At 47.5% G+C, this 22,948-nt stretch overlaps 8 protein-coding genes across 8 annotated transcripts; 2 read left to right on the top strand and 6 right to left on the bottom strand.

Moving 5' to 3' along the window:
• Positions 1 to 205: 205 nt before the first annotated feature.
• N7473_001205 (uncharacterized protein) lies at positions 206 to 1,229 on the bottom strand (the record flags this gene model as incomplete). The annotated part of the gene is made up of 3 exons (XM_057147145.1): positions 206 to 630; positions 698 to 1,166; positions 1,227 to 1,229. 3 exons carry the CDS (start codon positions 1,227 to 1,229, stop codon positions 206 to 208), a joined length of 897 nt encoding a protein of 298 aa, XP_057015031.1.
• A 519-nt stretch (positions 1,230 to 1,748) lies between these two features.
• Positions 1,749 to 4,204, top strand: N7473_001204 (AFI1/MesA family protein; the record flags this gene model as incomplete). Its single annotated transcript, XM_057147144.1, has 3 exons — positions 1,749 to 2,353; positions 2,409 to 2,469; positions 2,519 to 4,204. The coding sequence occupies 3 exons, from the start codon at positions 1,749 to 1,751 to the stop codon at positions 4,202 to 4,204; spliced, it is 2,352 nt and encodes a 783-aa protein (XP_057015030.1).
• A 532-nt stretch (positions 4,205 to 4,736) lies between these two features.
• On the bottom strand, positions 4,737 to 6,002 carry N7473_001203 (uncharacterized protein; the record flags this gene model as incomplete). Its single annotated transcript, XM_057147143.1, has 1 exon — positions 4,737 to 6,002. The coding sequence occupies one exon, from the start codon at positions 6,000 to 6,002 to the stop codon at positions 4,737 to 4,739; it is 1,266 nt and encodes a 421-aa protein (XP_057015029.1).
• Positions 6,003 to 6,269: 267 nt separating this feature from the next.
• Positions 6,270 to 7,907, bottom strand: N7473_001202 (putative C6 transcription factor; the record flags this gene model as incomplete). Its single annotated transcript, XM_057147142.1, has 1 exon — positions 6,270 to 7,907. One exon carries the CDS (start codon positions 7,905 to 7,907, stop codon positions 6,270 to 6,272), a length of 1,638 nt encoding a protein of 545 aa, XP_057015028.1.
• A 902-nt stretch (positions 7,908 to 8,809) lies between these two features.
• On the bottom strand, positions 8,810 to 9,241 carry N7473_001201 (MAPEG family protein; the record flags this gene model as incomplete). The annotated part of the gene is made up of 1 exon (XM_057147141.1): positions 8,810 to 9,241. One exon carries the CDS (start codon positions 9,239 to 9,241, stop codon positions 8,810 to 8,812), a length of 432 nt encoding a protein of 143 aa, XP_057015027.1.
• Positions 9,242 to 13,210: 3,969 nt separating this feature from the next.
• Positions 13,211 to 13,849, bottom strand: N7473_001200 (uncharacterized protein; the record flags this gene model as incomplete). The annotated part of the gene is made up of 1 exon (XM_057147140.1): positions 13,211 to 13,849. One exon carries the CDS (start codon positions 13,847 to 13,849, stop codon positions 13,211 to 13,213), a length of 639 nt encoding a protein of 212 aa, XP_057015026.1.
• Positions 13,850 to 16,494: 2,645 nt separating this feature from the next.
• N7473_001199 (uncharacterized protein) lies at positions 16,495 to 17,887 on the top strand (the record flags this gene model as incomplete). Its single annotated transcript, XM_057147139.1, has 3 exons — positions 16,495 to 16,799; positions 16,853 to 17,816; positions 17,870 to 17,887. 3 exons carry the CDS (start codon positions 16,495 to 16,497, stop codon positions 17,885 to 17,887), a joined length of 1,287 nt encoding a protein of 428 aa, XP_057015025.1.
• Positions 17,888 to 20,862: 2,975 nt separating this feature from the next.
• On the bottom strand, positions 20,863 to 22,503 carry N7473_001198 (oleate hydratase; the record flags this gene model as incomplete). Its single annotated transcript, XM_057147138.1, has 2 exons — positions 20,863 to 21,877; positions 21,956 to 22,503. The coding sequence occupies 2 exons, from the start codon at positions 22,501 to 22,503 to the stop codon at positions 20,863 to 20,865; spliced, it is 1,563 nt and encodes a 520-aa protein (XP_057015024.1).
• Positions 22,504 to 22,948: the final 445 nt, after the last annotated feature.

Genomic DNA, 22,948 nt, shown 5'->3' with positions numbered 1-22,948 from the left:
AATTAAATACATTGGATGAAAACCCCATGTTCACTGGTCAATTTGTCATATTTCTACGTTATCGCAAGTATTGAATCATCCGCCGCTATGTACTGACAGCCGACTAGAATGGTGGACAGCCGGCAAAACAGAGACCCAAAACAAACATCCCCTAGCGCCAACTCCGTCGGAATCCCAATTATCCCAATTATCATAGTGACGACCCTCAAGCCTGAGCTGCACCTGCCTCGCGACGTCCATTGTTGCCATTTTCACTTCCACCTACAACAGTTCGAACGAAGTCGTGGTACTGGAAAACCTCGCCCCTCTTCACTCCTCCGGCCTTCGCGCCTCGTCCCCCGAAAGCCCGCCGCCCGGTAAACCCGCTAAAGACCTCGTCAATTTGTTGTTCTGTCAAGGGTGCGCCTCCGTCTTCAGGTAGAGTGTGCAAGAGGGCATCGCGTAGTTCGGCCACGTCGATTTGACCATTGTCATCATCATCAAATGCAGCCAAGGCGTTGAGAAGCTCTTGAGAAGAAGACATGGGCGACATTAGTTGAGAGAGGGTGTTTAGGAAGGTCGGGAAGTTGATTGTTTGGGATGCGCCAGGTGGGAAGAAGCTCGAGAGCGCAGAGGGAGATGCGTCTTGTCCTACAGTGGTCTCTTCGTTAATTTCCAAGCTCGCTTGTTTTGGAGAGAAAACAACGGTTCCGCTTACCTAGGTTCAACAAGACATCTGCGACGTCATCCTTGTTGACTAGCCCGTCGTTGTCCCGGTCTAGGACTTGAAATGCTTCCCGGATTTCTCTGACTTGATTGGCAGGGAGTTTGGAAGACGCATCAGCGTTCGCAATTGTTGTTCCACGCGATCTGTTGCCAATTATGGGTGATTGGTATCCAGGTGACTGCGCTCCTTTGGTCGGTGAGGGAGGAAGCTCTCGAGTAAACTTGGGCTGCGGGATAGGATCATTTCTCGTGGAGGCTGTATCGTCTTCTTCGACTGTGAATGTCTGGTTCAATTTACTCGGGGACTGCATAGGTGTATAACCCCGACTTGGTGAGCTTCCTGGTGTGCCAGCCGTACGAGCTGAGCCCGGCGGGGAGTTTGGCGTAGACGGGCGCCGGAAGGGCGAGGCCCTTGGACTCCCAAAGGACAGCGGGGAGGGTTTGAAGGTTGGATTATTTGACTGCATAATGTGTCACATTGTCAGATATCAATTTTGGCTCAAGCAAGGTGAAATTCATACCATGATTGTGCAAGTTCGAGTGTTGCCAGCGTGCGGAGTATATCTGATTGAGTGATGAAGATAGTAAACAATGCCCCGGCAACACAGTCGGCCCGATGAGGCACGTGCGGAGCCGCCAAACAAGTAGTTTAGGAGCTGTCAAATGGCGGCGCTGCGAGGAAACTGGATGAGAGAAGTCAGTTGAAAGACTTGATAGATCAATTTGGAGGTGTCATGCTGCATGAATACCAACTACAGTTTTTATAGGATCTTATCATGACTGTCCATGGTCATGGTTGAATGTCCCGCCCGCTCACACTTGTGCACACTGCAGTTGTTATCGCCTATCGCCCCCGCTGTGGAGATCGCCCTTTTTCTGATCCCGACCCCTGAACCATTGAACTCCCGGCCTGCGGTGTTTGGCAGCATTGAATATCATTCGGGTCGTAATTCTTTCGCTCTCGAAGCCTACAGACAAGGCATGTCCCTGGTTTCCTTCGCCTGACCCCGGCCCATCTCGACTCTCCCCCAATCCCTCCGAAGATGGCGTCGACACTGCCCTATCGACCGTCGAACGACTCCCTGTCCACCTCCAACCCCAAGACTAATGGACTTCCTCGTCTCTCTCCTGCAGCCTCCTTTATTGGAAGGTCTCCGAGTGGCTCGCACGCCTCATTCCGACGTACATCTACCGAGAATGCGGTAGGCTACAGGCCACGGCGGTGTAAGGCACAGTACCCGTTGGATTCGCCTGAGCGCCATGTGGAATACATTCTAGTAGCGTCCTTCCATATCGACCGGGGTCCGATCATGGAGCATCAGTATCCGGCGGCGATCAGCGGCGACGAGAGCATGCTTGCGGAACTGATGCTCCCGGATCAGACCCATGTGCGAAGTCAGGATTGGACCATTTTCTTCTTGCACAAAGACACGAGCGGCGATGAAGAGGACGAGTCAGAGGGCGGGAAGAAGAAGAAAAAGCGAAAGTCAAGATATCGCGCCAATGAGGAGACTGCGGGTATGTCTGAGGAGGATCCAGATGAACCCTCTGAGGGTGACAGCAGTGACGACGACGAGGGCGGGGAAGGGCCGCCCTTGATGTATGTGCTGAACTTGGTGAACACGAAGCAGGATAATACTGTCCGACGGTATGGTTAACTCATCATATTGCCTGTAAAACTTGTCAACTAACGAGACAAATAGTGGTGCTGTTGTCAAGGCCATGGCAATCTGTACAAGGCATTCATTCCTTCATATCTACAAAGTGAGTCCGTTTTTCTATAATACATGAACTGAATCTAACAAAATCGTAGCCACTATTGCTGTTAGCCCTGGAAGACTATTTCAAATCACCTTACCCCGAAACGCTTGCATCTCTTTATGACGCGGTGAATAACATGGACCTCTCATTGATGCCGAAAATGTCCATCTTGGAGCGGCACATTTTGCAATCCAGTAACACCAAGGACATGTTCATCGAGAAGTTCGAGCAAATGGTTCGCCAACGAGAGGAAGAAGAGGCGGAAGATGGGGAGTGTCCTCCATCGCCCAAGAAGTCGGGCCGATATGTTCTCCCTCGGGACACGCACGAATTTGAGTCCAAAGTGGTCTATAACGATATTCCCATCCCTGTCAAAATTCCTACAGTCATTTGGCCCGAGACTGTTGGTGACTTCTCTCTCGTCAAACTCATTCAGACTTTCGCTGGGCCTCACGCTACATCACCGCAGCCCTTCCCAAGTCACCCTCACTTGACGACAAGCGGCCCCTTCACACACCCCATCATTGTACTTATCAACGCCATCCTCACGCAGAAGCGAGTGATTTTCCTAGGACATAACCGGCCATCAGGCGAGGTGGCCGAAGCTGTTCTCGCAGCTTGTGCACTTGCATCTGGTGGAATTCTACGCGGCTTTACTCGACACGCCTTCCCCTATACTGATCTGACCAAGATCGATGATCTCCTCAAAGTTCCCGGTTTCATTGCCGGTGTAACAAACCCGACTTTTGCCAATCATCCCGAATGGTGGGATGTTCTGTGCGATCTACCGACAGGTCGTATGAAGATCTCAAGCCATGTCGAGTCTGCCCCGGTAACGGAAGGGCTTCTTTTCTTCCAGCAGCAAAATGCGTTGTTGCCGCCTCCTTCCAGCACCCATCCTGATCCCACGGGGGACCATTTGTTTATGGATGATATCCTTCGTAGCATCAGCCAGCGCCACGGTGAGAACGCTATCCGCGCGAAATGGCGCGCGTATATTGTCAAGTTCACTCGAGTCTCCGCAGCATTCGAGGAGGCTGTATATGGCGCTTCCAACCTTTATATAATTGGACCGGGTGAAGAGTTGTCACCCGACAGTCCGACAGGTCATCAAACAGACCCTACAGATCCAACATCCCTTAGGGGTCATGGATACGTTTGGCCCGATGAGGCTTCTAAACAGCGCGAGCTAACCGCCTCTGTCTCACGAATCGAAGGGTGGCGGAATACCCGTTCATACTACTCGTATATTCAAGACATTGCAGCGATGTATTATCCGGCGCGGCCAATCCAGCGACCTGATATACACCATCACCATGACCGGCTTCGGTCCCTCAAGCTCTCCCATGCCGAAGCAGGTGCCATCTACCTCGCGCTATCTCACGCCGTCAAAGACTACGCCGGTATCTGTCAACTGCTGACGGTTGCTCCCGAGAATCAGGCCGGGCTCTTCTACATCAGTATGGGTCTTTTCCATCCAGACCAGGTCGTGCGGGAAGCAACTGTCGATCTACTTGACCGTATTATGGTACACCCAGTCGGGCGACATTTCTGGACTCACCTTAGCCGCTTCGCCAAGCTGGGCTACTTCCGGGTGAAACGAGAGCGTGATGCGGCCCAGAGTCCTATCTCAGGTGCTGGTTCCCCGACAGCCACGAATCCTGGCACCAGCTTCGGCGGCGAGCCGCAGAGCCTGGTGGGAGTTGCGCTTGGAGACAGCTTCAAGAGGAGAAGTTAATTCGACTTACAAGAAGAAATCCCCCATTTTGTTCTGCTTTGTGAGCGCTTTTGTCCTATATATCCTGCTTTTCGCGCACATATTCTCTGATCTACTTTGCTCATTTGTGACGAACGTTAAGAGCCATGTTTTTCCTTCTTATCATGACATCTGTGATGCATATTTGGCTATTTATATCTTGTCTTCTGGTTAAATCTTACCAAGGATACCTTGAAACTTTGTTCCGACATTTTGGCATTTAGTCGAATCAAGTGGCTTTCATTACTACATGTCAAACATGTTCTCAATTACCTTTGCACTATGTATATGTCTGAAACTCGAAGTGGCGCTACGTTCTCGTGGCCTTCGGCATGAAGTACTCGGTTCAGGGGCTTTTGATGGATGATATGTACGCGATCTCTTTCCATAATTTCACCCTTCTAGATTCTTTAATCAGGGCAGGAAGCTCATATATAAGGGGGGAGTTTGTTTTCATTGAAGTTTCAGAGAGGTGGTGATACACGAAGTCAAAAAGCACAACACTTATTCCTTCTCAGTTCGTCCACTGATATTCTGGCAACTTATATCCATCAGAATGGGCAGAGGCAGTCCCAAAGACCTTGTCAAATAGCCAAGGAAGCCGACTCCAACAAAGGAATGCAAAGATCATATTTCTCAGCCAAATCCCCCAAGCGGTCTGAGGTGCAAACGCTCCAGGAACGAGAGGTGGAATTTTCTGCATCCTGTCAATGAGCGGCCGAATCTGCTCTTCATATCCCTTCAACCCGGCTGCCAGATCACCTCGATGTTTCCCCACCTCTCCAGCTAGCAGATAGGCTCCGGTCAGAGCCAAACTGGTACCGGTACCCGTTGGACCAGGGGCGTAGCCGGCATCACCGACCATCACGAAGCGTCCTTTGTGTAAGGTTGGCGTTTTGACTTGAACCCACTCACTACCGTAGAAGTCATCGGCTTCGATCATGCCCTGCACGATCTCGTCGCATTTCCAACCCGCTCCCTGAAATTGTTGAGTGACGAAGTCTTTCAGTGCGTCGGTGCCGAGCTTGTTCGCCTCGCGGAACTTCGCCATTGAACTGTGGTCGTTGCGTGGTTTGATACCCATCAGTGTAACGCGATTGCCACCAGAGGGGTCGGGCCCAATGCCGACGGCACGACCGTTCACAGCACTGTATGCTTGGCCTATCTGGCTCCCGCCGAGAAGGTCCTTCTTGACGGAGAAGTACGTTGCCCAAGCGTTTATGGGCTGGATGTAATCGCGCATGGCACATCCGAGACCAATTGCCCGAGTCCTTGATGTCGCCCCGTCGCAGGCGACGACGAGATCGTATTCCGAGGATGGAGTTCCATTCATAAACTCAACTTGAACAGGTCCGTCGCTCGTCTCAGGTTGCTGCATGGAGGCGACTTGTTCTCCAAAGATGTAGTTGACAGACTCGTGATCCTTGGTCAAGTCATACAGAATTCGTGACAAGTCGCCGCGAAGAATCTCATACTCGGAAATCAATGACTGGCGATCGGGATCTCCGGTGGAAGTCATGGTGCCGTACGGACGGCCATCCTTGCCTACGAGACTGATGCCATCGATTGACTGCAGGTTGGCTCGCACGGCTTCCTCCATACCAGGTATCTTCCGCATTACCGAGACCCCTGTTGTGCGGATGTCGATATTCTGGCCATTGGTCCGGAGCTGGGGGAATCGCTCGATGATTGTGACTTTGGCACCAGTTTTGGCGAGCCAGTATGCTGTCGCTGGGCCTGCAATGGAGGCACCCACGACTAGGACCCTTAGATTTGACATAGTTGCATGAAGAGCTTGATATAATGGTTTCTTGTCTTTAGATCATACCAAGAATTCCGAGAGAAACAAATCCGCTGAGTATTTTATATAGACATGGTGATGGGAATCCCATCTGTACCTCGGGCACTTTTGAGGCCGAGCGTGTGCGATAGCTGATTGGCTCACATCGGGTTTGGGAGACTCGAAGCTCGGGGGAGACAGTGCCCGAGCATTCAACCAATCACAGTCACGAATGGCTCTCTGCATGAATTGTTTATCTTCGTGGGTTCATTGTTGATTCCCTAGTTGCGATTGATCTTTTAACAATTGATCCCAGGATATCCAATTATCAACATCAAATTCAAGCCCCTCGAGAACATCGAAGTCATCAGCACCCGGCACTCCAGTGGAAGACGATAGACCATTTGATGACGCTGCCTCGGGGGTTATCAGCATATCACCTTGTTGTTGTCGTTTGTCTTGGTTCTTCTTCAAAGATCGTAGGGTACTGATGAACTCTGGTTCGGGGGCACTACTACTCGATTCCCAGGAATCCCAAGCCTTCAAAGCAAGACATCTCATTGCCATACTGAGGGCCTGTCGGCTGTCGAAAAGCTCATCATGGTTCTGGTAGAGTTCGGCGACACTTTTCCAAGCTGCCTCGATTTGATCATGGGAGAGCAGGTCTCTTTGTTTCAAGAGAGTCGTCAGCATAAAGATGAATGAGTCTCGAGTTCCCCATAGAAAGAACGGTTTGATGTGCCATTGGAACCTGCTGGTCCCACCATGAGAGTGGACTGCCGCATCGGTGTCCAAGGTTTTCTGCGCAAGTTGGAATATTTCTTTTCTTTGCAGATCGGTGGCGATCTGGTCCCTTACTTTGGGAAGACGAAGTTTAAGCCTCAAGGCCGTCATACCGGACCTTGCAAGCCCGATAGTAAGGAAGTGCAAGGGATTCACAATGTCACAGTAACGAATGAACTTTTCCTCCACTTCGCTTTCTGCAGCAGATATGACTTCTTCAGCCTCACGATAATCAGAGGAGCTCCAAGGTCCTGCCTTGTTGATCGACTTCCCCGATTCAACCAGTCGCTTCCCCACGTATGCGCGGGACAGACAGAACATCATGTCTGTTGCACCACTTTGCTCGACTGGTTTCTCTGTCATTCCAGGCCAAATTTGGTCATCATTGATGTTGAGTGGAGGTCTTGTATCCCAGGCTTCCGGCAAGCTGATATAGTCAATTCCAGCAGACTGGCTTGCTCGAGAATCATGTGGAAAAACCTGATAAAACAATCGACGTCTCATCTCTACCTCAAATGGTGGCAGGCCCAAGTTCTCTCCATCTCGATGGAGGCCGATTCGTTGTCCAATGCGGGTGGATATCCCAGTCATGATCCAGTATGTGTGCGGATCATAGGCGTAACGGCAAGAAAGGAGGTAAAGATAGAGTGCCTGCAGTACAGCGATTTCCGTTGTCTTAAGAAACGACGTATTCACTAGAGCCTGACGTGCGGCAGCATGAAACCGTTTCATCATTGTTGATCGGTCTTGTTTGAACATCTTCATGCACTCTTCTTCCGAAATCGAAAAGACAGCACAGTGATAGATTGAAAACAGTAAACACTCCTCTGCCTTAGAAGCACTTTCAGGCCGTTGTGAAACAGATTCGACCATTCTGGCAGTCGATGGGATATGTAAAACCTTGCAGATGGGTTCCACATTCTCGGTGTGCATCTTCCACAGCTGCATGGCATCTGCATGACTTGGGTGACAGTGCAGGGCACTTTGCTGGCAACCCAAGAACGCACCCGTCAACGGATCCGGTGGGATGGCGTTGGTAGAAACAGAATCAGAGGTGATTGTATCGTCGTCCTCGTCCGTGGACAGGTGTCGAATCTCATCATCTCCGAGGTTGAACCACATATGACTGTCGATATACCTGGACCTGCCTTGGCCGGTAAGTAGCCTGCCCGTTTTTGACGAGACTGGCTTGACGAGACTGGCCTCTGACTTTTGATTGAGAGGGACTTCTTCAAAATCCACTGTATCAGTATTTAGCAGACCGTTCTTCTTTAAAATGCACTCATATCGAGCCAGTTTTTCCATCACATCGTCCAGTTTTCGTTTTTGAGGTCTTGGCTGCGGTGCTTGAAAAACACACTCGAACCCTCCTTTGCGGCATCGAGAACAAACCGGGGCAGTTTTGTCACATTTGACCTTTCGTTTCGCACAGGTTTGACATGTGTAGGGCATGGTAGACTGTGGTGAATTTGTTTGACTGCCCACGCTGAGGCCTGCTCTGATGGGGGCTGGGGCAATGGGTACCAGCCCACTACTCGAATTTAAGTCGCTTGCCATTTCAACTCCAGTGGGCGTAACATTCCATTAACTGTCATGTTCTAGTCCCAACTCTTAAGCATCCCGCGTTGGATATTGCTCTTGAATTAAGGAGAGTTGGGGGCTTCTTGTCTGGCATGGAATGCAGCAATTATCCATCATCCTTCACCGCTCAGCGACCAAGCCTCATCGGACTGACCAATTAAATTTGAATCCCACTCTTTGTTGCTCCAATGAATCCGAATTCGGAATACGATTTAAACTATCAAAGTACGGAGTAATTAGGTCCACTGGAAGTTGTGAGAAGAAGAATTTCTATAGAATATATCAATCCGCCCTTAGTGACAATATACCACAACAACCAATCCAAAGGCCTTAGGATCTAGAACCGGCACCTGAACATATCAGTCAGGGTGCTTCAATGCCCTTTTATCAACAACTTCACGTACCAAGGCGAGATCGATGGTATAGGCCATCTCTGCCACGATTTAGAATACAACCATGGCCAGTCTTCCCGTCATGACCGCCAGAATACTCGACGAGAGGCCAAATAGGAGAAATCGCGCCATGAGGGTATTTGTCGTAGAATGAACCAGGCTATGCAAAACGCGGGCGCCAACGTAGGTCCATGCAAGAATCGAATCCAGTTGGTCAATCTTTCCTCCACGAGCAACTGCCAGCGCCAAAGCGATCGCGTAGAACTGGGTTGGCTGCTCAAAGAGATGGTTATAGTTATCTCTCTTCCAGCGCGCAGAGGCAGGCATCTGCGCGTCCATTTGGCTCTTGGTGATCTGACTCGTAATTTTGATTTTGTTGTAAACCGGAATGCAGACAGCGTACATCCATACTTCCATGACCAGGGTCCAACCACTTAGGGCGGCGACAGGGCCCAGAAGACCAGAAGCAGTGATGCTTGTCATATTGAATGAACTCATGAAGGTATTCCAAAAGGTAGGGCCTATGATTCCAGTATGGATTGATTGTCGGAAAAGGGGGAAATTAATACGACGAGTGCTAAGGGGTTATATACGAGGCCCATGACTCAGGCAACTGGATTTCAGCCCCTCGATAGCATAGCCGGACTTCGGGCGTAACGGGATCCACAAGGAGCGAGCCTTGCGTGCTCCAGCACTAAAATGGGGGTGGGGAAGCCACGCTACCGTTAGTAGGGGCGGAAATAATGTCGACCCGAGGCCCATAGACTGCCAAGGCGCCAGAGTTTCCATTGTAGAGTGCCCATTGAGGCATTGATCTTCCCGAGATTCGTTGATTGGATATTTCGAAGTGTCGCTGGCTGGTGAGTAGAGGTCTTACTATCCGGCCATCAACCGCCCTCGCTGCAGCAAATCCCTAATGAAAAGTTCTATTCTATTTATATACTATGGAACAATGTTGCTACAGGCGTAGTATAGGCAAAACAAGTTTAGAGTATGGGTATCGACGAAGTAATAAAAGAAGAAAGCATCCAAATGGAGGAACGCAGTGGTTGTGTGGCCTGCGAAAATAGATCATGATACCAATGAAAATAGCCCTGAAATTCCTCTTCTCCTGACTGCATGCATTGTATTGTTCGATATAAAGATCACCCCTTGCTTAGATCATTTGTTCCAACATCAGGTGCTGAATGTCATTGTCCGCTAGGACCGAAATTATTCAACGGAGTTTCATTGTTTCCTTTCGACGAATAGAAAGAAACCTCGAGGGTAGAAATATGTAGATAATGCGCACTCAAATTCTCATCAATAGCAGAATTCGGCTTCTTTTGTGAAACTGATATCTATTCCCTGCTTGGCGATTCACCACGTTTTTCATTGTCCTACCAGAGCCACGTCTGGTTTTTCTCTGGCCGACTCTGACTCACGAAGTCGGTTGGTGATCAAGCTCATATTGATGGTAAAAGTCTCGTCGCTCAAGTAGCAAACACAACCATACGATGTCGAGCATAACACTGTGGGTAGTCCGGTACAGTTCCCCCATTTGGATTACTTCCACTGAGCCTTGTATGTTGACGATACTAACAATCCTCTTACCTTCCAGGTAGTCGGTGGACATCCCTTTGCTCCGGCTTGCCATCCCCAGGTTGCCCACCTGGCATGATCTTCAAAGGGGGTAGCTGTATTGTTAATCGTCCCTATTGGTTAATTGATGTTCTTGATCCATTAGATTACCGTTTGGTCTTGATACTGTTTTACTGAAAAGGGGAAATAAGATTTTTGGAATTTGGGACTTTACCATTATTCATGTAATTAGCTTCAATCCCATTCTTTTTTACCTGGAGACCCAAGATCCGAGGTGACTTATACATGGCCGTGATATCCGAGTAAGCAGTCTCAGTAGCTCAAAACTCCATTTTTGTCACATCTCGTGCGCTTCGAGACATTCTTGCAACGCATCCCGCTGAGCATGTACATACATACACACTGACTGTGTGAAGACGAGGGATAGAATAAGTGGGTAAGGTATGATTAGCGAAGCTGGAATTTCGATGAAATCTACTTTATGCCTGAGATAGTAGTTCTGATAACAAGATTGGAATAATGGAAGATGAGGAAGCTCAGGTGAAACATTGTGAACACTGTGACCACCTCTGAATTATACCTAGTCAGGTCGATGTTTGGGGGGTATTTGTACCCTACCACCCAGTAAACTATTAGAGGATAATTCACTACCCGACTTCTAGCGGGGCTTAGCGTCCAAAGGTAGAAATTTCTATACTGGATGAGGGCAGTGAAGCCGGAGATAGGCGGCAGTTCCCGTTGCGGGTTAGCGCAGGAAGCCATCCCTAAAATCCCTAACCGGAATGACACTAAACCACTTCAGGCTCCAGTCAGACGGGCGCTTAACCGAACCGCGGGGGAAGGGGCCAAAAACAACGGCGTTCTGCTAAATACGAATTGTCCGTACTATAAAATACAGGGTACCACCCTTGAATTCGCTACTCTAGAACTAAAGAATAATCGCAAAGTTCGAGGGTAAGACGCCTACCGAAGATTCTGCTCTACTTACGTGCAACTATCTGTTACGCGGTGCCTGCTGGTACTGTGAGTAGATGTAAGGCGGGGGAATAATACCTTACTGTAACCGAGTTATATTAGATATAAATTCGTATGTATTAGTAGGATTTAAGGTACCTTGTAGGTTAATAAGAACGCCTATAGCCTCTCTAGTCGCACCTTTAACTAATCTAGTAGGGTTACGTATATTTGCTAAAACTATTGTCGGTATTCAAAGAATAGAATTAACCCTGGAAAAGTGATCCTTACACCTTAGTTAGGAAGATTTGTGGTTGAGATAGCGGCGGGGTAAAGGCTTCTGAATTATACAATTAAAACCAAAGCTTTGCGGGCCAGAAAGCTACTCGGTTGGTCACCTATGCAATATATGCTCTAGGATAAGATCCCCGAAATTGTAAAAGAGGAGGCACATACACATGATCTGTCTTGAGAGGTATACTTGAAATGATTTCTCACAAAAGACGCAAGCGAGGTATTGTTTTTCATTTTTAGTGTAACAATATTCGACAATATCGGGTCCAGCGGAGTGGTCATAGCGTCCGCAAGGTTACGGAAGACAGCAACCGAAGCTGATTGGGTCTATTCGAACCATAAATAGACCGAACTATTGGGCTCAACAGTAGGGTTAAGTAATTACAACCGAAGTCCCGACAGCGCTTAGTGCTCTTACATGTTAATGAAGTCTTGTGGACCAGTGAAGGTCAAGCCAGTGATTCCACAAGCCAGCGAACTAGCGAACCAGCGAAGCCAGGCGGGAAAGTTAAGATCAACGTTTTAAGAAAGCCAATGAAAAGTCAGAATGAGCCAGTCACAGAAGGGAAGCGTAGAGTGAATTACGGATAAAACCCTACAAACCTAAGAGCTAGGATAGATTGAGAAGTCAACGAGCAATCAGATAAGTGGTTCCGATAAACTCGAGTGAACCACAACACGTCTTGGCGGCGAAAACCCACGAATCAGCGTCGCGAATGGGTGACGGTTTCGCAGTACGAACCCAACCAAAACTTTGCGGGCAGCTCGCGCGCGGTAGTAACCCCTTCTCTCGTTCCTCGTTTCAGGGCAAATGGCTTAGCGTGTTTTAGAATAGAGTTCGAAAAAGAATCGAAGAGAATGAATAGGTGAAACTGATTTCGAGCGGGCCGGTAAAACGACTTGGTAAGTAGCTAATTCTACTCAATAGTAATGTATGAATTCTGAGGCGAATTTGTTAGATTGACAATCACACTTTTGATTTTCGCAATTTTTGGATCGTTCGCTTATATTTATTAGCAGGCACCCCGCAACAGCAGAATTTTATAAAGTTCCTCCCGCTACTTCTGGGTCTAACAAGTAGCTATTAGCACTAATGTTCTCGAACGTAATGATAGTCTCGCCTCGTTAATATCCGTCAGGAAGGCACGCGAAAAAAGATATGGATCGGTTGAAAGGCATCCTTGAATTCTGCCTGGAATTGGCTCGAAAGAAGGCAGGTTGAGAAGCAGCACTAGCTAGTTTGAAACGAACCCGGTATGAAAGATGTCTATGCAATATTAGACAATGTTCAAGTAGAGGCGTTCTTAACATGGTTCCTCAATCTCCACTTTGCTACACAAAGCAAGCATACCCCATGAAAGTAGAGGGTAGGATAAGCTTTCACCGGATGTTAAATATTGGATCAAAAGGGTGCTTTTTTAAAGCTGATTACCGAGTGAGAACTGCATTCCCAGGTACTTAATAAGGGAAATATATTGCACATCTAATATAAAATCGCACTGTCTATCAAGAACAAGCAGAACAAGAAGTATACTACTACGTCCCTCAAAAACTTCGCAATCCCTTTTATTTGGATTTGGATAGGGAAAAGGCATTGCCAACCCTTTTTCTAATTGCCAATGCCTAAACCATAGTAACTAACATCTTCAACACACTAGCATCCTTCTTCTTAGAGCCCTTTTGCCTGGATATACCTGCCTGTAATCCTGCCTCAATGCCTGTAATCAACCTCACCTTTTCCCTTCCCACAAAATCCGCCGGCCGAAAGCAGATGGGGCACTCATAAACCCCCCCTTGGTAAGTCTCAAAGGCGAGACAAGTTTGACAAACCCGGTGTCCGCATTTTGTCAGCAAAATCTCAACGCCACCGAATTCACTACCCACGATGCAAGTGTGGCAGAAGTGAGTCGGAAAGGCGATAGAAGAGTTTTGCATGCGGCGTTCAATTTCGGAGATAAGCTCCTTGCCTTTCTCGACGCGGTCGCGGAGTAGACGCACTTTTGTTTCTAGAAATTGAAGGGTGTTTTGAATGTCGGTGGCGATAAGGGTGGGCGGTTTAGATAAAGTTGGGACAGGTTCAAGGAGGAGGATTGTCCGGAATCGCCGGGGGGCGGGGAGATCTCGCATGACCTTTTGTTCGAGTTGCAAGCGTCGGCGTAGTTGGCGGTTCACGAGGACGGTGAAGTAGACTTGTAAAACTTGTAATGCGCGGTATTCGGAGGTGTAGTCGAGGCCCCGAATCGAGAGTTGGGTCGTGTCCATCGTGGTTTATCCAAGACAGGATATGTTTGTAGATTATACGTTAGATATTAACGCTTATGTGTTGAGGGGAAATGAAGTTCCCTGTGGAAGTGAATGTAGAAGAAGATATGTCTCGTGTGCGTCGTATACCTCTCTTTCCACACCCTCAGACTCAATTGGAACTGAAAAATAAGTTATATCATATTCCAATTGTCAAAGCTACACGAAGCCTCTTAAATAGACGATTGAAGTGAACTACTCTGATCCTAAACAAGATTTGCTCGGTATAATTTCGGCTGCGAGTAGCCCTTGGCATAGCCGTACTGAGAGGGCAGACAGAGATTCACATGTCAACAAAATCTTCTAATATGGTAAACTCAGGCCAGGATCTCTTTTCTTCCAGTTGAGTTGTCTTGGCAATGTGCTGAGCTCGCGATAAAAGAGTGCAACATCAACCATGTCTGGAACAAGAATCTCACTTTTTCTTGCTCTCTTCTAAGAAACATGCTAGTTAGTATTTCCGGTAAGTCAACCGTGGATTGAATGTGATGTTGCCTGTACTACTTGGATGAGACCCACGGAAATGCCGTCGTAGATTACTTGAAGAGATCTATTAATGGCCTTCCTATTGTCTAAGTGGGCCCGGGGAGGAGTCTGGATAACGGGGTATAACTGCGATAGTTAAAGATATTAAGAAGTCATTCGTATTCAAACCGCGGATCATAGGCAGATATGTTCCGAATATTGCCATAAAAATTTTAGGGCATGTCCGTACGTTGATGTTAAGGTTTAATACCGAGCAATGTAAGCGACCTTCCAAATAGAGAAAGTATGATCTCAAACCGCTATCAAGAAACAAAGCCGTGGTGCGATTGTAGGAATAGTCTATATCTTATTACGTAGTCAATTTTCCGGTATCCAGCCCAGAAAATCTATTCGGCGATTTCTGGACCCAGTGATACTACCACTATTGTCTCCCTGTCGTAGTCTGGTAAACTAATTTCGTCGCCGAGTTAGCAGGCTTGGTGCTAAGCGCTTATATTGTCCTCTATATCGTGATCCACTAATCCAATGTGTTCCCATTCGATGATCGAAAACGAAAGGTATAGTTAATCTTATGCGTTGTTACTGAAATACCTACTATGAGATCCCGCCTTACTTTGTGTTTGCTTTGTCTATTCACTGCAGTAGAAAAGGTAATTTTCGTAAGCTGTATGTCAATCGACCTACTTCTCGTTCATATCCGGAATCATACTAAATATTTGGATCCGAAAGTTTGACCATCTGATACTCGTAACAAACGTAAAAATGTCACTTGGATTAACGAGGCTCATCTTGCTACCGATGGTATGTAGTTCGATATGCTCCTTGGATATACGAAGTTACAGGATAGCGCAGGATAAACGCCACCCTGTTCAACTCTGCTCGTCTAGCCCGTACCTGGTGGATCTGAAAAGAGGTAACACGAATGCCAACTAGCAACGCCGTACCTCGGCAATGGTTTTTTTGGAGTATATCTGGTAAGTATACTCGGCGTACTCCGGCTCTTGGCACATAAAACCTGTCAGCCCTATGCCTCGGCCCCCGGCAACGTCACCATCAATTCTGCATAGTCACCTGTCGGATACCATACGCGGCGGTCCCCCACGTTAGGCTGTCTTGAATACGACCAATCTCTCAAGAGTCCTCGCCATCGGACTCGGTCTAGAAATTGTTATTCGGTCTATAATTTGTTACAATGCCCCTAGGGCAATAATCTTCTCAGGAGCTTCGCTTTTGTTCCCATGAGGTTCCAGTGGGGACCGTGATAAACCCAATATATCTTATATCTAGTATTATAAGCCATTCATGAAGGCGGTGGTTTTACCCCAAAAAAAAAAAAAAAAAAAAACTCTTCGGTCATAATCTCGGGGAGTAAATTTGATATCATTTTTGGACCCACTTCCCGAACAGTAAATATGATTCAAAGACTGATGACAACCTATCACTGCGTAGGAAACGCCTCTGTTGCTTGTTCATTCCCATACCAATGCACCTGTCAGTCACGCCACCTCAGGAAAATTATTTAAGGTCCTTGTAAAAGGTCGTATTATTGATCAAACGGAAATATTTTCCGCTGATGCTGCGGCTCTCTTGTTTTCGTGAATATCCCTAGTAACCACTGAAGAATCGTCATGTTCTGCAACCGGTGAGTTAGGATTGTTACTGGGAAGCAATTATTATGTGAATGTACAGGAAGCTAAACTGAAATATTGGCGTATTAGTCCAGTCTCCAAACGGCCGAGTAGTGCGTTTATTGAGCACTTCCAAAGTCTTTGCGGCTCTTCTTTCTTTAATCAAACAGTGCAGCCAGGGCCAGCCATTGGTGCCATATCCTCAAGCAGAGAAATAGAATCACAACTATCAACGAGGTATGCACTTGCCCAAGCGCAGATAGGTATCAATAATCACAAATTTACACTGTTTTTAGGAATATTTCAGGGTTAGAGGTCAAAGATCACGGATCATTTGATGATTGTGCAATATCAGCCCCAAATGATTTCTGCCGGGATGGCAGCCAGTCATTCGAAAGTCGGAGCCCGGGGCATCACGACTCACGATTCATCCATTCTGCAAAATTGCCATGTTCTCCTCTTCATATCGATCGAGAAGAAGCTTCAACCGTTATGTTCAAGACCGGAAATCGTCAATCTTCCCTGCATCCTATCCTGGACACCATTTGGAGCGGTCATCCTGGTCTTTCCAACTGGTCAACATCTTTCGAGCAACAGATGCAGCCAGGGCTATCTTCAAACAATTTCTGGGAACAAAAGCTGGTGTCTCCTTTTAGCTCTGGCCACAAAAACTGGAATGAACGGACGAGGTCTTTATCTCAGAGTGGACCGTGCCAAAGCTCAGAAAACTTAGAGACCCCTTGGACGCAAACTTTCTCCTTGAATAGCACAAAGAAGTGTCATGATGAAAACGAGATGTAAGTATTCTCTACGCAGGGTAGGCTGATGATAATCTAATTATGTTCTTAAGGCTCCGATTCCATATTTGTCTTGGGGCCCCCACTGCGATGGTGAGCGACCAGGGCGAAAAACCCGAGACATACCTCAACAAGGGGCAAATATACTATATACGAATTGTTGATACGGCTCCGCCTCCGTCTGATAGCGAGAAAACGACATACCGGACCTTTGTTGGTGTTTCGTTCAAAGAGCAAGATCAGGAAATGAGTGCAGAGGCCTACTGGCGGTTATGGGCAGTTCGGCGTGCCGTAAGTAACCTCGATGAAACAGACCATGAACATCGGGCCGTTGAGTTCGCAGATGAGCAGAGACCTTGGGTAGAGCTTACGGAAGAGTTCACCAATGGCTTTTCTGTGACCTGGACTATTGATTCATTGACTAGTCTCAATGAATGTCATATCCCAGTGCGGTTCAATTTTCTATCGACCGATTTCACTTTAGTGAAAGGTGTGAAGGGTCTTTCAGCACGACTGTGCGTGAAAACCGACCAGGTCAACACAACAGAGCTGCCGTACAAGCCGGAAGTCTGTTTTTGCAAAATCAGGGTATTCCGGGATCACGGTGCTGAGCGAAAACAGTCTAACGATGTCACTCATGTGAAGAGAAGGATCAAAAAATTAACAGAAAAAGCTACGACGCTAGTACCCCACGAGGCACTAAGGAGGCGTAGGCGAGGTAATCCTGTTGCTGGAAAGATGAAGAAATTAGAGGCCGCCTTTTCGTCTTTGACCGATGAATATGCCTGTTCAACTGAACCGGACGAGCTAAAGGCATATATATTACCGAATGAGCCAGAGCTACAAAAGAAGCTGGTCAAGCTCCGGAAGATGTTGTTGTCGGGCTGCCCTGAAAGTGTGCTGAGTCTTCAGGGCGGAAGAGATGACGATCCTGAGACACAAACCATACGATTACAGTCCGGATGCAATTCAACGCCAAAGCAGCGTGCTACCACTTCTGAGGGTTCATTACGGGGTGTCAGTTGTCACTTCAGCAGTCCAGACCATATCCAGAACAACTGGCTAACCAGGACTCGGATGTCTACTAGCCTACGAAAGTCGCCCACACCAAGTGAGTTTTATTATCTGTGCTCTCATTGCAGTTTCGGTTAATCATCTTTTAATTTAGCCTCCTGCTTCTATATAAGTAAATACACCAGCGAGTCGCCTTCGGAGAGATACTATCGCGCAATCTACTTGAGGCAACGAACTGTCCTGGAGCTCACCCAAAGGATTTGTCAAAAACTCGATGTCGAGACATCAAAAATTTCTCGCATATTACGCACCGACGGTAATAAATCGGGCTTTAAGATCCTGGTCGACGACGACTTCGTTCAGCGGATGACGGACTATCAGGATATGATTGTGAAAATTGAAAATCTTCCAAGGAAAGAGGACAGCTCCGGCTTGACTACTGAGGTATCTTTGGAAATTCAGTTAGAGTTTAGTTAAAAGACTGCAGTGGCTGCAAGATCATCTACAGTATTACATAAGGAGGCCAAAGAAAAAGATTTAGCGCCGCCCTCGCAAAGTTTCGACACAAGCCACAGACCTTACCAGATAGATCCACCACATCACAATACGAGGTATACTCTTAGAATAGTTTCGATAAGATCCTAAAAGAAATCTCAACACTACACATTTAAGTGAATTCTTTAGACCCTATGAGCTCGCGTTCCCATACGAGTATCCCCCGCACTCCATTCAGTTACCCTATTAACCTTTGGTACAGCAGATTCGACGCTGTTTCCTGCTGCTAGCTAAACATCCAGACGTATAATGGATTTTTCGAGTTTTACAGTGTACTTTTCGTGCAATAAAAGCTGTGTACACTGAAATTGTAGTCTCGGCGCGGGTAAAAGGGTGGCCGTTTCTGGCTCCCACCCTGAATGTCTGCTCCTTCTGGGCATGCCCAAGTATACCGCGGCGCAGGTGACAACGCTAACCCTTATCGTCCGTAGAATGATTGGTTCATGGTTGCTCCTCAAGTCTCTAGGAGTGTTTATGTTGCACCTGTTTCGCAACGTACTGCATTTCCTGCAACTTGCTATCTTGCTCTCCTCGTCAAACCATTTGCACATCTGTTGCATGTAGTGCCCGCCGATGGCAAATGTTCGGTAATTCTACATCACGGACACAAAATCAATCATGGTGACCTTACTCTCCCCTTCTTTCGATCATTTTTCACCATCACGTTCATGCATTGGATGTCATGAATACACTATCCTGTCTTTCCTCCTCTGGATTCTAGCGTGTCCACCACACTCCTCAACCGCCTCCTATAGTCGTAGTCAACTAGTTTGTCGATAGTTACCCTCCTTCTTTCCTAAGCGTCTTTAACTTATCTATCCTGTGGTAATTCTTGAATGCGTTAATAACAGCTTCGTAGTACGATTTGACGGCCTTTTTCTCTAATAACGTCTTCAGGACTTAAAGAGTTGCTGGTGCTTTAGCAACATTCGCTTGAATAGCCGTATGCTTAATATCCTCTGGTTCTATGTTACTTATATCCTGGAACTCATCGATTCTCCTGAGTTTGCTATCTAATGTCTTAAAGAACCTGAAGACTTTAGCTTCTAATTCGGCCCGACCGTATTCGTGGCAGCTAATTACTTCCTCGCGCTTAGTTAATACTAGAGAATTAAAGATCTCGAGAGTCCCGCCGTTGTCATTATAGAATTTAATAAACACCTTTAAGGGCTCAGTAGGTATGCCAGCGGCAGGCTTCGATCGCTCTACAGGACAGTGGGCGTTAGTAAACGACGCATAGTATAACACGGTTAAGGTCTCTAGATCCACAGATAGCTATTCTTCCGTTAGGAATGTGCTAATAATGTCCCTGTCGTTCTCTTTAGTCGGTATCTTGTCTTCAAGAAGCGTTACACAAACGGGAGTCAAGGTGGCTATCTTGCTTTGATGTGGATGGGGTGCCTTGGGCGACTAGAAGAGATGCGAGGGGGCAGACTAAATGGGACATGTGCTAGCAGTGCGATATAAAAGAACTGCGCAATTCTTTGGATGTCAGTGTCACGGCTCAATCGCAAGAAGTATTGGTGCAGCCTGATATTCTCATTTGTGGTGCACAAATCGGTTTCGGGGTCACGAAGTAGTTTAACGCCAAATTGATGCCCAGTCTAGGGAGCCGGATAATCAGCGGCTAGCCTAACTCAGTGCCCAGTAATTATCTTTCGGCCGCCAGGATTCCGACGTACCGTGATCCTAATAATACCGAAAATCGTCCCACCCTCCGCTTCTCCAGAGGACAGGTGTGGCCACGGCATAAAACAGATCTTTGTAGAAATAGTTGAGGGTTCTGCTCTTTGGCTTTGCGTTGTGCTTCCTCTTTTATCCAGCCAGCCCACGAAAGAGCGCGTCTAATGCTACATGCCGACGGTAATATGTTGGACTCATCCTATAGGAAGATAGCTATCTCTTCGACGTATAGGTCAGGCTTTTGGACGAGACGGTCATAGAGGGCGTCAAGCATGATATGGGTGGTGGTACTTGGTTGTTGGCCGACCGAGACTGGGGGGGGTTCAGTTTTACCGAACAATCTCAATTTTTAGCAAGTATTAGAAAGAACGCTTCTATATGGCACTATCTTTGCTATTTAAAATGCTATGAGTATGAAGACCCTGTATATAATCCGGATATTCATCTGATGTTAATCGGAATTAACCTTTCTTGCTATTTAGTTCGCGGTTTGGGTAACTGTAATTGTTAGGTCAGGAAGACTGAGAGCGAACGCCAATAAGGTGCGCGTAGTTGAACTTGATATGTAAAAGTAAAAGTACATGACTATACAGTGCTGTAATTTCTTCCTTGTGACTCTTGATGCAGTAGTTTTCTTACATGTCTAAGACTGTATATTTTCTCGCCAAAGGACCTTTGCATCACCGAAAACTTGCCGCTCCCCAAGTCGTTATTGCCAGATTGTTCCTAGTTAACCGGCACTATGGAAAATTTGCTGCACAAGACATCGCCCCCCTAAGAGTGGGCCAACTGCAAAACGCCGCAGGGTATGTCAGTTCCTATGCGATCCGATCAACCGACGCACCGCCATTTTCGCCCCTTTCACACCGTAATCCGTCGTTGCAACCATCTCATCCGGTATATATACAAAATTCCCAATCAGAGCTAGATTCATCGTTTCGTCAGGGATGATCTGCGGTTTATCAGATGTCAACCGCGGCAACAGTGGCGCTGTCATTCGTGGCACGACACAAGGAACAGTGACAGAATCATTGATCATCTCCGGGTCGAATTTCAGATGATGTAGGAGTTCTGCCATAATCTCCCTTCCTGCACAGGCAAACATCGGCTTCTTAATGAAGTCCCCCGTTTTATCAGCGCGCATCGCATAGCCCCAGAACACCTGTACCTCCGGTGGCTGACCCGGGAAGAGCGGTTGCTGAGGCACCCTGATGCTCAACAGCCAACTACTGTCTTTTAGAGTCAATAATGACATGGAACCCAGGGGGCCACCCGTCAGCGCGGTTAGTCGGCTAAAGAATTCCGCGGATCTCAAGGTCACAGTGAATGTTTCGAGACGGGATTCTAGCGTGCGAGTGCAGAAGTTATATGCGTTTCCGAATTTGGGGTGTTTAGTGCATAATTCCAGCCATAACAGCCAGTTCTCGTCAAATTCGTTCTCAATATTCAGGGACTCTAGCGATGGAGCAGCGGTATTCGATCCGGTTGCCAAGCCAGACATGATAGAGCCAAGGGAAATGATGGCTATGTCGTTGGAGCGGAGTTTGACTGTTGTCTCCTGCTCGCTGTCTTTCAGGCATTGGATGGCAGAAACCATGTGAAATCCATTGCGATGGTCCAGGACGATATCTGTGACCTTCGTTCGGAATTGGAAGTCAACGCCGCGTGACTCAAGAAATTGTGCGATCGGCACGGTAATGTTCTCATGGTGGTTAATGCAGCCGTGGACCGGGGGGTGTGCATCTTCCAAACCGTCTGTACTATGCATGAAGCGACGGATATAGCGGCGGAATTCGGATGCGCTATGCCACGGTTGGAAGCCGAACCTATAAATGTTTTGTTATGGCAGCTCAATTGACGAATGACAGATAGTCGAAGGTCCCGGGCGATTTGTTGTTACTTACGTGGTGGCTAGCACCAGCCAGTATGTACTCCTGAAGAAGCTCCCACCGAAGTGGTCACAGACTCGCGATCGACCCAGTGACTTCTCAGATTTCACAGACAGTACAAGCAAGTCCAAACGATGTCGTAGCCCTGCTTTGATTTTTTTGGTATTGATGCAAGAGATTCCGCGCGACTTCTCCATCAAAAAATGCGCGTGCGGCATTGCGTCAAGGGCTGCTCCTTGGTTAAACTTCCGAATATCATCAAGCGCCGTCTTACCTGCGCCCGATCTAGATGGAACTATCGAAAGAAGCTCCTGAAAGCAGAGTAAATCGCACATCGGCGTTACTTCCGCCCGATATTCATAGCCATTTATCGGGTCGCCAGCATGGGCGGTACTGCCACCGGCTTTGCTAAAGTCTTCGAGAATATGAACCCGGGTAGGCGGTATTTTGGCTTCCTCGATCAAGTAAACTGCGGCCGCGAGTGACGGTAAGCCGCTCCCTAGGATCCAGGCATCCAGATCGGGTAGGGAAGGGTTCACTGGGAGGCTATTCGGCGATGACATGGCGAGGACGCGTTGTGAAATGAGTTCATATTGAAATGAGGGATCTGATACTTATTTGACATACTACGCGACGGGCCGGAAAAGTGGCATTAGGACCTGGTGATGTCAGTTGCATTTTCAATTACAGCTGGACAGCATGCTTTTGTGTTCCGTTCGCGCCGCAACTCTGGTGCGGCCCCACGCTGACGTAAGGTTGAGCCTCAACTAATCTTCTCCGGACATGGTTGTATTCCAGTGGGAAGACTGTAGACCATAATTGACAACCTCCCGCCCGTTTCGCAAACTTTTTGTTGAAAACTAAAGCATAGTAACATAACAGGGAATAATTTGGAATCAGCTGTCTCAGCATATATTGTTTTTGTACCGCATAACTACTAAGGTAAGTACTGCGCTCTTAGTATCTATTCACAGTGGATAGCAGGCGCCGCGTGATACTAGGCTTCTA

This window comes from Penicillium subrubescens (genome assembly GCF_028828155.1).
Source record: "Penicillium subrubescens strain IBT 31985 chromosome Unknown utg000001l_segment0_segment0, whole genome shotgun sequence".
In the NCBI taxonomy this organism is placed as follows: domain Eukaryota; kingdom Fungi; phylum Ascomycota; class Eurotiomycetes; order Eurotiales; family Aspergillaceae; genus Penicillium; species Penicillium subrubescens.
This window is presented reverse-complemented; position numbering and strand designations above follow the sequence as displayed.